Source organism: Triticum urartu, chromosome 5A (assembly GCF_056163025.1).
Source record: "Triticum urartu cultivar PI428250 chromosome 5A, HENAU_Tu73, whole genome shotgun sequence".
Taxonomy (NCBI): Eukaryota; Viridiplantae; Streptophyta; class Magnoliopsida; order Poales; family Poaceae; genus Triticum; species Triticum urartu.
The window spans coordinates 545839303-545852964 of record NC_141877.1 but is presented as its reverse complement, the minus strand read 5'-3'; the positions used below and the strand labels follow the sequence as shown (position 1 = coordinate 545852964).

General features: G+C 44.8%; 2 protein-coding genes across 2 annotated transcripts; one reads left to right on the top strand and one right to left on the bottom strand.

Moving 5' to 3' along the window:
- The first annotated feature begins 300 nt into the window (after positions 1-300).
- LOC125510441 (putative B3 domain-containing protein Os03g0621600) lies at positions 301-13271 on the top strand. Its single transcript, XM_048675616.2, has 7 exons — positions 301-547; positions 663-793; positions 1849-2143; positions 2227-2417; positions 2534-3083; positions 3187-3260; positions 12811-13271. Exons 1-7 carry the CDS (start codon positions 520-522, stop codon positions 12904-12906), a joined length of 1365 nt encoding a protein of 454 aa, XP_048531573.2. The 5' UTR covers positions 301-519; the 3' UTR covers positions 12907-13271.
- On the bottom strand, positions 3770-8250 carry LOC125510439 (Mitochondrial transcription termination factor family protein). Its single transcript, XM_048675614.2, has 8 exons — positions 7631-8250; positions 7027-7164; positions 6662-6907; positions 6423-6536; positions 6116-6298; positions 5418-5635; positions 4418-4890; positions 3770-4233 (listed from the first exon to the last, which is right to left on the bottom strand). Exons 1-7 carry the CDS (start codon positions 8177-8179, stop codon positions 4581-4583), a joined length of 1758 nt encoding a protein of 585 aa, XP_048531571.1. The 5' UTR covers positions 8180-8250; the 3' UTR covers positions 3770-4233; positions 4418-4580.
- Positions 13272-13662: the final 391 nt, after the last annotated feature.

Genomic DNA, 13662 nt, shown 5'->3' with positions numbered 1-13662 from the left:
TAAGTTTGCCGCAATTTATCGTGTTTAGCCGAACTTTGCCGAACTATGCCGAAATTTGCTATACAAATTTTATTTTTAAACACGCCTGGGGGCGGCCCTGGGGCCGACGGCTGGGGACTAAGTCGTCTCCAGGCCTAATTTTTACGCTGGCTCATCCCAGACAGCGATTTTAGGCGCCCCCTGTGAGGCCAACGGGTGAAGATGCTGACGGTATGGGAACATCCCCTCACGCATCTCTACCTGTGTGTACTGCACTGTATCCATCTATCTACCACGGTAGGTCAAATAATTGAGGAGCCTCCCAATCCCAAGCAAAGCAAGCAAGACAGAGGGAGAGAGGGAGCGTCACGCGTCGGCCGCTCAGTGGCCACCAGCCGCAGTTTCCCTTTTGGGCTTGCGAGCTCACTGCGCTGCGCGCTTCACCCACACCCTCGGGCCCCAGTACGATCAATCAACCAAAGAAAAGAAGCACATTGGGGTCCGTCGGCGGCGGACCGGGCACCGGCGCGGCGGCGATCCATGGACATGGGCGAGCTCTTCAACCCAGGTGACCTGCCACCAACTCCCCGTCCATGGGCATTTGTGTTTTTTCCTTGTTTGGGAGACGCCGGCCGCCTTTTCTTGACACGGTCTGCGGTCGCCGTGCGTGCGTCCATGTCCAGGCTGCGGCGGGGCGGGCGGCGCCGGCTGCGACTGCGGGGACTGCGAGGAGTGGAGGCGCTACTGCTACTGGAACCACGACCACGGCACCAAGCAGTTCCTCCTCTTCGCCTCCCACGACAAAGATCATCTGGTCTGCTCACAACCCCTCCCCCTCCTACTCCTCCTTCGATCCATTCAGTTTCCTCTGTACATTTCTTGCGGCGCCAAGGGTTCAGTTTCAGGTTTTTTTGTTTTTTTGTGGGTGCTCAAGATTTCGCTGACAAAAATGTCAAATTTCATGAAAATGTTGCTGTGTGACGGATGCTAAAATCTGCCTGGTATAAAATTTGTTTCACAACATATGTATGAACAAGAGGCAGCAGGAGGAAGAACACTCTGTACTGCAACATATGTGCCATTTCAAACTGTTTATTGGTCAGTACTGCAAGTGGGAGATTCCAATGCTCCTAGAAAGGGGTTTTCCTGATTATTTGGGGGTGCTCAAAATTTCACTGAAAAAATGCTTAATTTGCTTCTTAGCTATTTTGTGTGCCTGTCATAGATAACATATACTCCCTCCGTTCCATATTACCCGTCGCTGATTTGTACTAAATCAGCGACGGGTAATATGGAACGGAGGGAGTACATGACAGAATTGAATTGCTTCAGGATATTTTACTTGGAACAACTGACTCACAACATATGAAGAGGAAGCAGCAAAACAACTAGTCTGCACATGTGTGTTGATACTGCAAGTGAAGCTAGCTACTAGTAGCTCTTGTGATTTAGTACACTACTGCCTGCGTGCGAACCACTTGTGATTTAGTACTGAACGCTGCCGATGCACTACATACCATGAGCCCGCTATTTATAAATTAATTAATCTTCACCAAAAATGACAATTTGGTAATTAAGTCGTCTCATTTAAATGTAAACTTGAACCGTTCAGCCTATAATGTGTGTTCCGGGCATACGAGTCTTTGCTTTGTTTGTTTTCCACATCCTCTGCTACTGCATGCAATCTGAATTGTATGGTCTGCATTTCCTGCATATAGTATGAAACTCAGTGCCCATAAACGCTGAAACCTACTCCCTCCGTCCCATAATGTAAGACGTTTTTTCACACTAGTGTAGTGTCAAAAAACGTCTTACATTATGGGACGGAGAGAGTATATCTGACTCTAACCAAAGTGAATCTTCTGACAGTGCATACCATGGGAGGTCTCAAGCCAGCTGAGAGATATGATCCCCGACTCCGAGCCTATCAAACTTGAAACTCCTGACGGTCGCACGTACAGTGTTAAATTCTTCAAGTTCGGCCGGATAACTCTTACGAGTGGGTGGCGGGGCTTTGTGGATGCAAATCACATAGAAGAGAACAACCCCATGTTGTTCGTGTACCGTGGGAATTCAACCTTTAAGGTTCAAATATTCAATTCATCCGGCCGCGACAAGTTTTTGCCCTGTTCTCAACCACCTTGCAATCATCGTGTGCTGAATGGTAAAGTGGATTAGAGTCTTCAAGTCTTAATGTTTTCTCTATGCTTTTGTGATTTTAATTGTAACATTTTTCTTGATGTGCAGAACAAGTGGTGCCTCATCCTGAACATGTTGATAGCTCAGCCCACTTTGGCTATACCATGTTGCCCGGGAGCTTTGTAACCAAAGCACAAGATGATAAATTGCTAGAATGGGCTAATACCATCAAGTCTGGATTTCCTCTTTTTGTGGCAGCCATGGACGAGAGCAATGTCAGCTTGATCGACTGCCATGTTGTAAGTTGCATGATGTTTTCTCAAATCATTTTTTGGTTATGTTAGTTATTCTATTCATGTTGATCAAGATTCTAGTATCTTTTAAACCATGGCTGTCTCTTGTTTGGCACATGCAGTACATACCACTGAGGCTTGTGGACCAGTTCAAAGAGGTTGTCAAGATAGTAGCCCTTGACAAGAGTATATACGTTGTTGGAGCAAAGAAGCACAATGAGGATCAAATCGTACTCCAATCTGGGTGGGATAGGTTTGTGACTGATCAGTGCATACAACAGAATGACTTCCTCATTTTCATAATTCAGGGGGAAACTCGCCTCAAAGTTCTCGTCCTTGACCCAAGCGGTAGTGAGAAAACTTTTGCCATGGGAAACTCTTCCAATGCCCAAGAAAAGCCACCACTCCCACCTACAGTTACTAACCAGAGTTCTGAGGACAATGAACTTACTGACCAGAGTTCTGACAATGAACTTACCGAACTGAGTTCTGACAATGAACTTACTGACCAGAGTTCTGACAATGAACTTACTGACCTGAGTTCTGATGATTATGAAGTCCTGGGAACAGACACTACAACGTCAAGGAGGGAGCAGAGGCCGCTACGAAGCTGTCGTGCAAAAGCTGAGAAGATGGGTTCAACATCCTGCCCTTCTACTAAATCAGATCATAGTATTATAGTTGCCCTGTGCACTTCTTTCCATTTGCCATATTTCAGACTATCGACTTGTGGTTGTCGTATGCTCACCACAAGAAAATATGGCATGTTTTTCAGGACACAAAGCTGGCAACTCGAATGAAGCGATTGGATCTGAAACGGCAGACGGTGTTTCGAAGCCAATACAGCTGGTGAGTTGAGAACTTCAGATAGCACGTGCAATATGCATAGTCCATTTCTCATCCAAAAGCTCGCAAAATTTAGAACCATTTTCTTGCTGAATTAGTCGTCGGCCTGAGAGAGATCCGATCGCCATCTTGACTGATGAGCTCATGTGTTACCTAAAACATGTGTTGAGCAGGATTACAGCAACTTCTCCCGAGTTAATACTGCATATGGAATGTTGGGATTATTTTCTTCAGTGAACCACTGTCTAAACCTCATACTCAGCTATGAATCCCTTTCAGAATGCATATAGTGAACTTGGGAATAAGGGCAAGTATGGGCACGCAAAGAAAAGGTGTTTGTACACATGGTGCTCATCTTAGCTGCATATATTAACTACCACCTCCGTCCCAAAATATAAGAACGTTTTTCAAGCTATGTTAGCTTGAAAAATGTTCTTATATTATGGAATGGAGGGATTATATACTCAGACGAAAGTTTGGTGATGCACAAGCTACATTACACAGCACGCAGATCCAGTGAAATCTACAACTCTTTACCATTGCAAATCCAATTACAGCGCACGTCCATGTATACAGTGAGTACAAAAGGGTAAAACTGTTACAAAAAAAACCGCGGCGAAACCGACCTTGCAACCTTCGCCTCTTCCTGCTTCCTATGCCTCAGCGAGAAGCGCATACCAATCTACTGCACCAACAGAGCAGAGTTCCTGCTCCTGTCGGTTGGCGAAGCACCAATGTGTAAGAACCTTCTTCTCTGGAAGGACGCTTCACGGCACCGTGCCGAAACATATAGCAGCAGGCAGTTTCAAGCACAAGAGTTGGGCTTTGCTGTTGACGTGGCGCCCTTGCTGATACATGCAAGTGCAGCTCTCAGAGGTAATATTTTGGCAGTTGGTCTCTATCGTCAATGGTCTCAAGGGCTGGCCTTCAGTTCCTCCTCAATCTGGTCTCAAGGGGATATCCCAATGGACAAGGTCTGAAAAACAATATGCTGAAACAAATTAACATGCAGTAGATGAAACAAAGCACAAATATGCAAAGTCAGCCATGAGAACTACTGAAAACTTTGCGTGGTGAAAAATAGAGGCGTTCATTACTCCCCATCACGACAAACTGGTATTCTAACAATGAGTAAAGAAAAACACGATCAATCCATGCACCTTATGAATGTTGAAGACTCGAGAAGTGGCTTCCCATCTGTAAAACAGCCTCCCGGATCCAGATGGAATCATAAAGCTGTATAATCAGACACAGTAACATAGTCCGCTCTTGTTTCAAGTCTAGAAATTAACCACTTTTGCTTGACTGTAGAGGAGCCACAGGTCATGTTTCTATTCCCAGGTACTCTTCAGCAAAAAGTTCATTGTTTTTTGCAAGCATGTCTGTCAGACTGCAGTCTATGTTTCTACTCTTTATTATCCAAAACCGTGGCTTTATCCTCCCCTCAAGAGAATAGCTGAAGTACCTTGGATATTCCACAACCGCTTTAAGTGGTTTCTTCATGGTTTGCAATAGAAAATCAATCTTTGGTTTCAGAACATGCTCAATACTGTACCCCAGAAGTGGGGAGAATCTAGAGATCATTGAGCAGACATCTTTCTTAGACAAGCCCATCCCCAGGAAGTAATTCATTCTGCAAACATAGCAATTAACACTTACGAATTAAGACATCGTCTTAGCGTATATATTGGACTAGTGAAAATCACATTATTAGACTTCAGATAAGCAGCAAATAGTAAACCAGCTATTGACTACAATGACTTGAGATCATAAACACAGTTGATCCTATCCTGTAAGTAGACATATTTCAAATTCTTTACCAATAGTGATGTGTTGGCGGTAGCTTGCTTAGCCAGTAGTTGTGATAGCAGGTCTTTACATGAGAAGTAACTGGGTTGCCGGAAACTTGAACACACAGTTTTACCTGAGCACAGTTTTTTAATAATTACTAGTTATGTCTCATGTGAAATTATGTGTTTATGTGCAAGGCTAATATGAAGCTTGGCGAAATTTAGGTGAAAATCGTCCATAAAGGCCCTAACTAAATACTCGTAGCTAGATGAGCAATGACGTAATGTCATTTACAAGTTTACAACAGTACACTTATCAACTGCATTGACTTAGACTTGGCAGTAAAACCAATTTTCTTTTTTGTCATACCTTGGTAGCAGTGTGCGATTTATGTCCAACAACAAAAGCTCTGGGTACTTCTTAATGATACGAGGAAGGTGACGCTCAGAAATACCAAAGTCAATAAGAAAGTTGATTTTCTTTTTGAGGGTATTCTCCACATCTGAAGCAAAAATTTCTGGAGAACGACAGACAATCTTTGCCACTGTTATCTTATCAAAACCCATATCTTTAAAAAAGGAAACAACCTGAGACACGAGGCAGGACGATTAGTACCAAGATAGCGAGTTACTGGAAGATATATAAGTAACTTTCAATGACTCAAGATCATCCCCAGATATGGATCACAATGTAACCAAAAGACTTGCTCCGTGGAACAACTACATACTGACAGGAAAGTATGCTATGAACCTAAAAGGACAGACCCAATGCTATGAACCTATATCAACAATTTAGGACTAGAGGTTGGCCACACATCCATGCCTCCTGAATCGTAATCCTAGGAATAATTGGGCAACAATGCAAAATTGCAAAACTCAAAACATAATGATGAAACCTGTTATCAATGTCAACCTAATGGAACATGTAGGATACTGACAAACAAATATCTACTGACAATTGATTGTTGCTTCCCAAAAGAAGAAAAAGAAAGAGCTAAAGCTAAGTAAAGAAGCTTTTCCACGACAAATGGAGTTTATATGGAAAACAACGCAAACGAACATACATACCTGCAAAAACTCATTAGGTTTTCTCAGCAGCAACTGTGGACTTGATGTAAGAACAGGAACCAACATTTTCTTACTGATGCCCAGATCATCAAACAGCACTAGAATTGAGTTCATTCTTGTTGTTGAACAACCCAGAATGTGAGGCCAACTTTTGACAGCAATGCCAAGAAATGTACTGGAAATCTGAAAGCAAAAACCTGATTTATGAACACTATCGTATCCAATTATGATAGAGTACAAACAAACACAGCATACAACAGATATCTTAAGCCATGCTGGCATAGTAGGATTATTTCCCCCCAGTTACCTTTCTTCTGTTGAAGAACAAAAGGGCCTGCTTGTAGTTTTCTATCACACTTGCAGAAAGAATCCATGGATACTTCAACAACATCCGACCAATATATTCCTGTTCTATGCCAGCCTAGGGAAAAAAAGGATAATATTACATTACTACACTTGTTGTCTAGAGAAAAAAATAATATTGCAGGTTCCAAAATCGTTCACAAACATAAGGGTTCAGTTGAGAATCATGTACTTTTAGCATACCTTCTCCCATGCATGAATCCTTGGCTTGATATCCTTTTCGACATCAGAAAGGATAATAGGAGGAAATGCCAGCAGAACTGATGGAATCCTCGGCTTGGGAACTCCAATGTGTTCAAGGAAATCAATTAATGCCTTAAGATGTTTGTCCTCTGAGCAGAGAAGAAGCATTGGAAATGATTCGATGAGATAGGGAAATGACACATCCCCATGTGCCAACATGCTCAGACCACCATGTCTGGCCTCCATCTGCAGTTATATGGTTTGAGAAACATAAAATTTCAAGAGACATTTAACGCCATGAAACTATGAAGAAACAGTGAAATTCTTTTACCAATGGGACACAATAACTGGACTGTGAAACTTACTTTTTCGAAAAATGACAGCGTACTCTGGAGTGCCTCATCTGCGGGTATTGACAAGTGCGCCATCATGCGCTTAGCATTCCGTCCGATTAGAGTTTCATAGCCACTGCTTGAAAACAGCATTTCCTTCAAGAACTTAACCTATGCACGAATAAAAAGCGTAAGTAAAGAATGCTGCAACCTACTGAACATATAAGATAGTAAAAAACAGTACTCCCTCCTATAAAGTTGTACTAAAACAGCGACAAGTAATATGGATCAGAGGGAGTACCACATTTGTCGAAAATAAAACATCTGACTCAGTCATAAACTCATAATCCATACAGTCGCAATATCAGACAGAGATGTGATGCCACCATTTACTAGTGTCAACGAAAATTTGCTGCACATTTTCTAATCTGATTAACAGTAAATGGTTAAAATAGTTTGGCATTTTACAAAACAGATGAAGCAATGGGTGGTGTAGTGTCGTCGCGTTTGAGCACGGGAAAATGCAGCGCAAACTGTAAACTCTGTTCTGTTCTAGTAATACAGAGATGATGTCCTAGATTGGGCAGCGTCCAAGATGGAACTTTTGACTACAGGAACGTATGCCATGGCCACTCACCCTGCGGATGAGCACGGGGAGGCCCTCGGCGGCGACGTAGGGCGCGATGAGCTTCGCGGAGGAGAGGCGCACGCCGAGGCTCTCGACGAGGGGAACGACGGCGCCGTCGCGCCGGCTCCGCCCCATGAAGTACACCTTCCTGCCGAACCCGAGCGCGCCCATCTCGGCGCCGGCGCGCGCGCCCGCCCCGGCGCTCCAGGACGCCCAGAGCCCGAGCTCGTCGAGCTCCCTGACGCCGTCGGCCAACATGGCGGCGTACCCCGGCGCGCGGGCCGCGATGGCGGCCGCGTCCTCCGGCGACGCGCCGTGGTCCCGCAGCAGCTCAGCCACCGCCGCCTCCGCCTCGCGCGGGTCGCCGCGGGCGGAGGAGAGGGAGCTCGCGGCGTGGGCCGCGGCCGGAGTGGTGGTGGTGACGGGGCGGCGGCGCGGGAGCCGGAGGCCGAGACGGAGAGGCGGGCGGGGCGGGCGCCCGCGGAGTGGAGGGGCCGGGGTGTAGGGGGGTGAGGGAGAGAGGAGCGCGGGAGTGGCAGCGGAGGTGGCCATGGCCATGGCGGAGGCGGAGCTGTTTGGCTTCAGAATTATCTTCTCTCCCTCCCCCTCCGAAGCCTGAACTCGAGGGAACACATTTCAGACGATTTTTTTTCCAGATAATTTCAGACAAATTTCAAGATCTCAATTTGCAGAATTTCATGAAGATGAGGTCTAGTAGAAAATTTTGCATTTCATGTCATTCTTATTCTGAGTATTTTTTTTATTGAAAAATGGTACACACAAGCACTCGCTTTCTTAAAAAATCACAAAAAAAAAGACTCGCCGAAAAGACTATGATTATGCATTCTGAAGATTTGTAGAGCACCTGGAACAATTCAGAAAGTAATATGATTAAATTGTGTTCAGAGAAAAACAAATGTTGCAGTTACGCATGAATGTTTGTCTTACTTTGTGAAGGATATACTTGATCGCAGTTTTGCATGAATTTCTTGCAGGTTAGCCATGTTATATACTATTATCATGCACATATATGATGTTTAGATTAATTTATAAGATGCAGAAATAAATAAGTCGTAAACTCTAACACTCGCGGTTGTGTGTAAAAAATCGACTCCCTTTTGTTCTTCTTCCATTTGTGGAATCTTATGGCATCTCCAAGGGCGTGCATCTGAAGTTATTAGCTGTCTATATTTTGACATGTCGGTGTCATCAAATTATCCGTTGAAAGCGAGACGCTCACATCCATCATTTGCCCCCTCTCCCCATTCGTCCGACAGAAATCAAACATAATTAAGCATACGAAGTTGCCATGCAGCTCAAACATGGTTGGGCGGCCACCATTGGCATCATCTTCGTACAAGGAGGACCTACCCAGTCGCCATTATGGTCACGGCGGCATCTCCAACTGGTTGCCACTGTGCGTCCACATAGAAGGGCTTTGGCCTTCGCGGCGTTCTTTTCGCTTGTTGGTCCGTGTCACGCTTCGAGACCCTAAAACCCTTCTCCGTCGCGGTTTGGCTGAGTAACCGATGGTGGGGGGCGTCACTTTCCTTCGTGTCTGGGATAAGGTCAGGGGCCATTCGACCGCGAGGTCCTAATTTCGAAGGACCTCTAGCGCCAACATTGGATCACGCAAGGAGGACGTAGTGCAGCGAGACAAGGAGGGTGTCGCAACATCCCCCGGGGAGCGCCATCGCAAGGTGGGGCGGAGGCGTGGACGACAAGCGGTGGCATGCCTCTGTCATCGACCACCGTAACGCCTCTTGGAGCACCCCCTCGAGCCGCCCAGAGCTTGGCTCGCTGGGAACGCTCGAATTGGCCATTTCCAGCGAGCTAGGCTGAATTGGGCAAAAAAGTGGGGCACGACGTACACCGTAGTGCAGGGAGAATCAGGTGAGGAGATGGTTGCAGAAGGAAATCAGCGGAGGCGGGATGGCATGAAATCTAGCCTCACCCGCCATTTACTCGGTCACCTCTTGCTTTAGGACAAGCCCTTCATCACTTCTTGGCATCGGCGCTGGCGGCGACTCAGATCTGCGCAAGCAGCGGCGGCATAACTTTTCAGCGACAGGAGCTACTTCTCCCCTTCTTATTGGACTTCATCTGGCCATCCTCATCTCAACCATGGCCTCCCCCTCCCGTGCTCTTTGTCGATTTCAAAACTAGTAAGCAACATACAACCCCCATCCTCTGTTAAGTCGTTTGTTAGGACGGTGTAGGATTGATTGCGCCATTGCTGACCACACTATCAATGTCGCCTAGGTTATGGAGGAACGGATGAAGCTGGTAGTTCTGGCAGTAGCACTAATAGTGGTAATTCAGGCCTGGATCATGTTGGTTCACAAGAAAGTTGTTCGTCGGAGTGACAAACCTATCATTCGCTATGTCCAATGTTAATCTGGAATCAAAAGAGAATATCGAATATGAACTACATGTCAACATCTAGAACTGCAATGACACAGAGGCTCTGTGGATGCTTCGAATGAAAAGAGCACCTTTTGCTAGGCTTGTGCAGACGTTCAGGAGGCAGGGGCTGCTAGAAGATATCATTTACACCACTGTGGAAGAGCAAGTTTCTATGTTCCTCCATGTTGTACTACCTTCGTCCTGGTTTAATGGCCCCCTTCGCATTTTGTGCTAAATTTTAACCTTAGATTTAACTAACAAAATGTTAATGCATATAACCAAAAATAATATCATTGGAAACTATGTTCAAATATGAATTCAATGATATAATTTTTGGTGACATGCATTATTACTTTCTTAGTTAAATCTATGGTCAAAATTTGGCTCAAAATACTAAGTGAACCAATAAACCAGAACAGATGTAGTAGGTCATAACCAGTGGTTCCGGGTTATCCACAACATGTTCAAGTGATCAATGGAGACCATTGCAGGTATTTCAGGCAAGTGTTGTATGTTGTTGGGGAGCTCAGAGGAGAAATGATCAAGTCACCAACCGAGCAAACTCCAAGCAAGATTTGCACTAGCCCAAAGTGGTATCCATATTTCAAGGTGGGCCCTACCCATAGTTCATCCCTTCACATGCTTGTCATGCCATTTTTACTCATGTGACTGCTAGAGTGCCGAGGTCACATGCCGCAATATACAAGGGTAGAAAGCACTACACAAACTAGAATGTTCTTAATGCGGTTGACTTCGATTTGAAGTTCACGTATGTGTTTGCTGGGTGGGAAGGATCAACCCATGATGCTAACATTATAATTGACAACATGTCTTGTCCTGATGGCATCGATATCCCCAATGGCAAGTTCTACCTAGGAGATGCTAGCTATGCATGTCGGCCTGGTGTTCTTCCACCCTTCAGGAAAACAAGGCACCATCTGAAAGAGTTCTCTGGTAGGAACTATCCTAGGACCGCACATGAATTGTTCAATCTCAGACACTCTAGCCTACGATTTATGGTCCAGAGGGCATTTAGAGCTCTGAAGAATAGATTTAAGATCCTGAATCAAAAGTCATTCCACCATTACTCTACCCAAGTTAAGCTTGTTCTTGCATGTTGCATCCTTCACAACTAGATCCTACATTGGGGTTGTGATGACCTTGTGCCGGAGGAGGAAGAGGTAATGCTTAATGTTGTTGTTAGCTCTGACCATGGTGTGAAGGCATTTTACAACGAAGCCTGAAGGAACAAAAGGATGGAGTGGACTCGGGCAATGTGGGAAAACAGAAGTCAGACAAGGATCTGAAGAAGAATAACAGGCAAAAGAGAAGAGCAGCAATATAAGAAGAAGAGAAGAAGAAGCAAAACAACAACGGAAGAAGAGGAAGAGGACGAGGATGGACTTCCACCTGATTAGGCATCGATGACATTTTCCCTATTGAGCCATATGACTCTTCAATTTGTACTGCAAATTTGTTAGTAACTATGATGATCTATCATTTGTTTCCCTGATGCAACCAGCTTGCATGCATGCAAACAAATGATGTGCAGATGATAGTTTTTTGCATGTTTTTACCTCGGCAGACCCGAGTGAGACACGCATGCAAAATGGCAAAAATGGTGCAGGTAACCAAGTCAGTCGGTACATGGTGAGTCATGACCGTGTTAGAGCATCTACAGTCGAGCGCCCTAAACCCGCCCCAGACGCCCCGGCAGGCCGCTCGGTCACTGACCGGTCATAAAATGCCGACTCAGACGGGCTCCTTAATGAAGGAAATATGCCCTAGAGGCAATAATAAAGTTGTTATTTATACTTCCTTATATCATGATAGATGTTTATTATTCATGCTAGAATTATATTAACTGGAAACTTAGTACATGTGTGAATACATAGACAAACAGAGTGTCCCCAGTATGTCTCTACTACACTAGCTCGTTAATCAAAGATGGTTAAGTTTCCTAACCATAGACATGTGTTGTCATTTGATGAACGGGATCACATCATTAGAGAATGATGTGATGGACAATACCCATCCGTTAGCTTAGCATAAATGATCATTTAGTTTAATTGATATTGCTTTCATCATGACTTATACATGTTCCTTTGACTATGAGATTATGCAACTCCCGAATACCGTAGGAACACCTTGTGTGCTATCAAATGTCACAACGTAAATGGGTGATTATAAAGATGCTCTACAGGTGTCTCCGATGGTGTTTGTTGAGTTGGCATAGATCAATATTAGGATTTGTCACTCCATGTATCAGAGAGGTATCTCTGGGCCCTCTCGGTAATGCACATCACTATGAGCCTTGCAAGCAATGTGACTAATGAGTTAGTTGCGGGATGATGCATTATGGAACGAGTAAAGAGACTTGCCGGTAACGAGATTGAACTAGGTGTGATGATACCGACGATCGAATCTCGGGCAAGTAACATACCGATGACAAAGGGAACAATGTATGTTGTTATGCGGTTTGACCGATAAAGATCTTCGTAGAATATGTAGGAGCCAATATGGGCATCCAGGTTCCGCTATTTGTTATTGATCGAAGATTTGTCTCGGTCATGTCTACATAGTTCTCGAACCCGTAGGGTCCGCATGCTTAACGTTCGATGACGATTTGTATTATGAGTTATGTGATTTGATGACCGAACTTTGTTCGGAGTCCCTGATACGTCCATTTTGCATCATGCTTTTATATCAATATTTATTTCAATATGGACTGTTATTTCACTTTATATCACAATACTTATGGCTATTCTCTTTTATTTTACAAGGTTTACATAAGGAGGGAGAATGCCGGCTGCTGGAATTCTGGTCTGGAAAAGGAGCAAATATTAGAGACCTATTCTGCGCAACTCCAAAAGTCCTGAAACTCCACGGAACGTCTTAAAAGAAATAAAGAAAAATCCACGCCAAAGATGAAGGCCAGGGGGCCCACACCCTGCTCACGAGGGTGGGGGGCGCCCCCCCTAGGGTGCGCCCCCTACCTCGTGGGCCCCCTGGTGGCTCTCCAACGCCCATCTTCTCCTATATGAGGTCTTTCGATGAGAAAAAAAGAAGAAGGAACTTTTCGGGACGAGACCCCGCCGCCACGAGGCGGAACCTTGGCGGATCCAATCTAGAGCTCCAGCAGAGCTGTTCTGCCGGGGAAACTTCCCTCCGGGAGGGGGAAATCATCACCATCGTCATCACCAACGCTCCTCTCATTGGGAGAGGGCAATCTCCATCAACATCTTCACAAGCACCATCTCATCTCCAAACCCTAGTTCATCTCTTGTATCCAATTCTTGTCTCAAAGTCCGGGATTGGTGCTAGTAGGTTGCTAGTAGTGTTGATTACTCCTTGTAGTTGATGCTAATTGGTTTATTTGGTGGAAGATCATATGTTCAAATCCTATATGCATATTATTACCCCTCTGATTATGAACATGAATATGCTTTGTGAGTAATTACGTTCATTCCTGAGGACAAGGGAGAAGTCTTGCTATGAGTAGTCATGTGAATTTGGTATTCGTTTGATATTTTGATAAGATGTATGTTGTCTAGCCTCTAGTGGTGTTATGTGAACGTCGACTACATAACACTTCACCATTATTTGGGCCTAGAGGAAGGCATTGGGAAGTAATA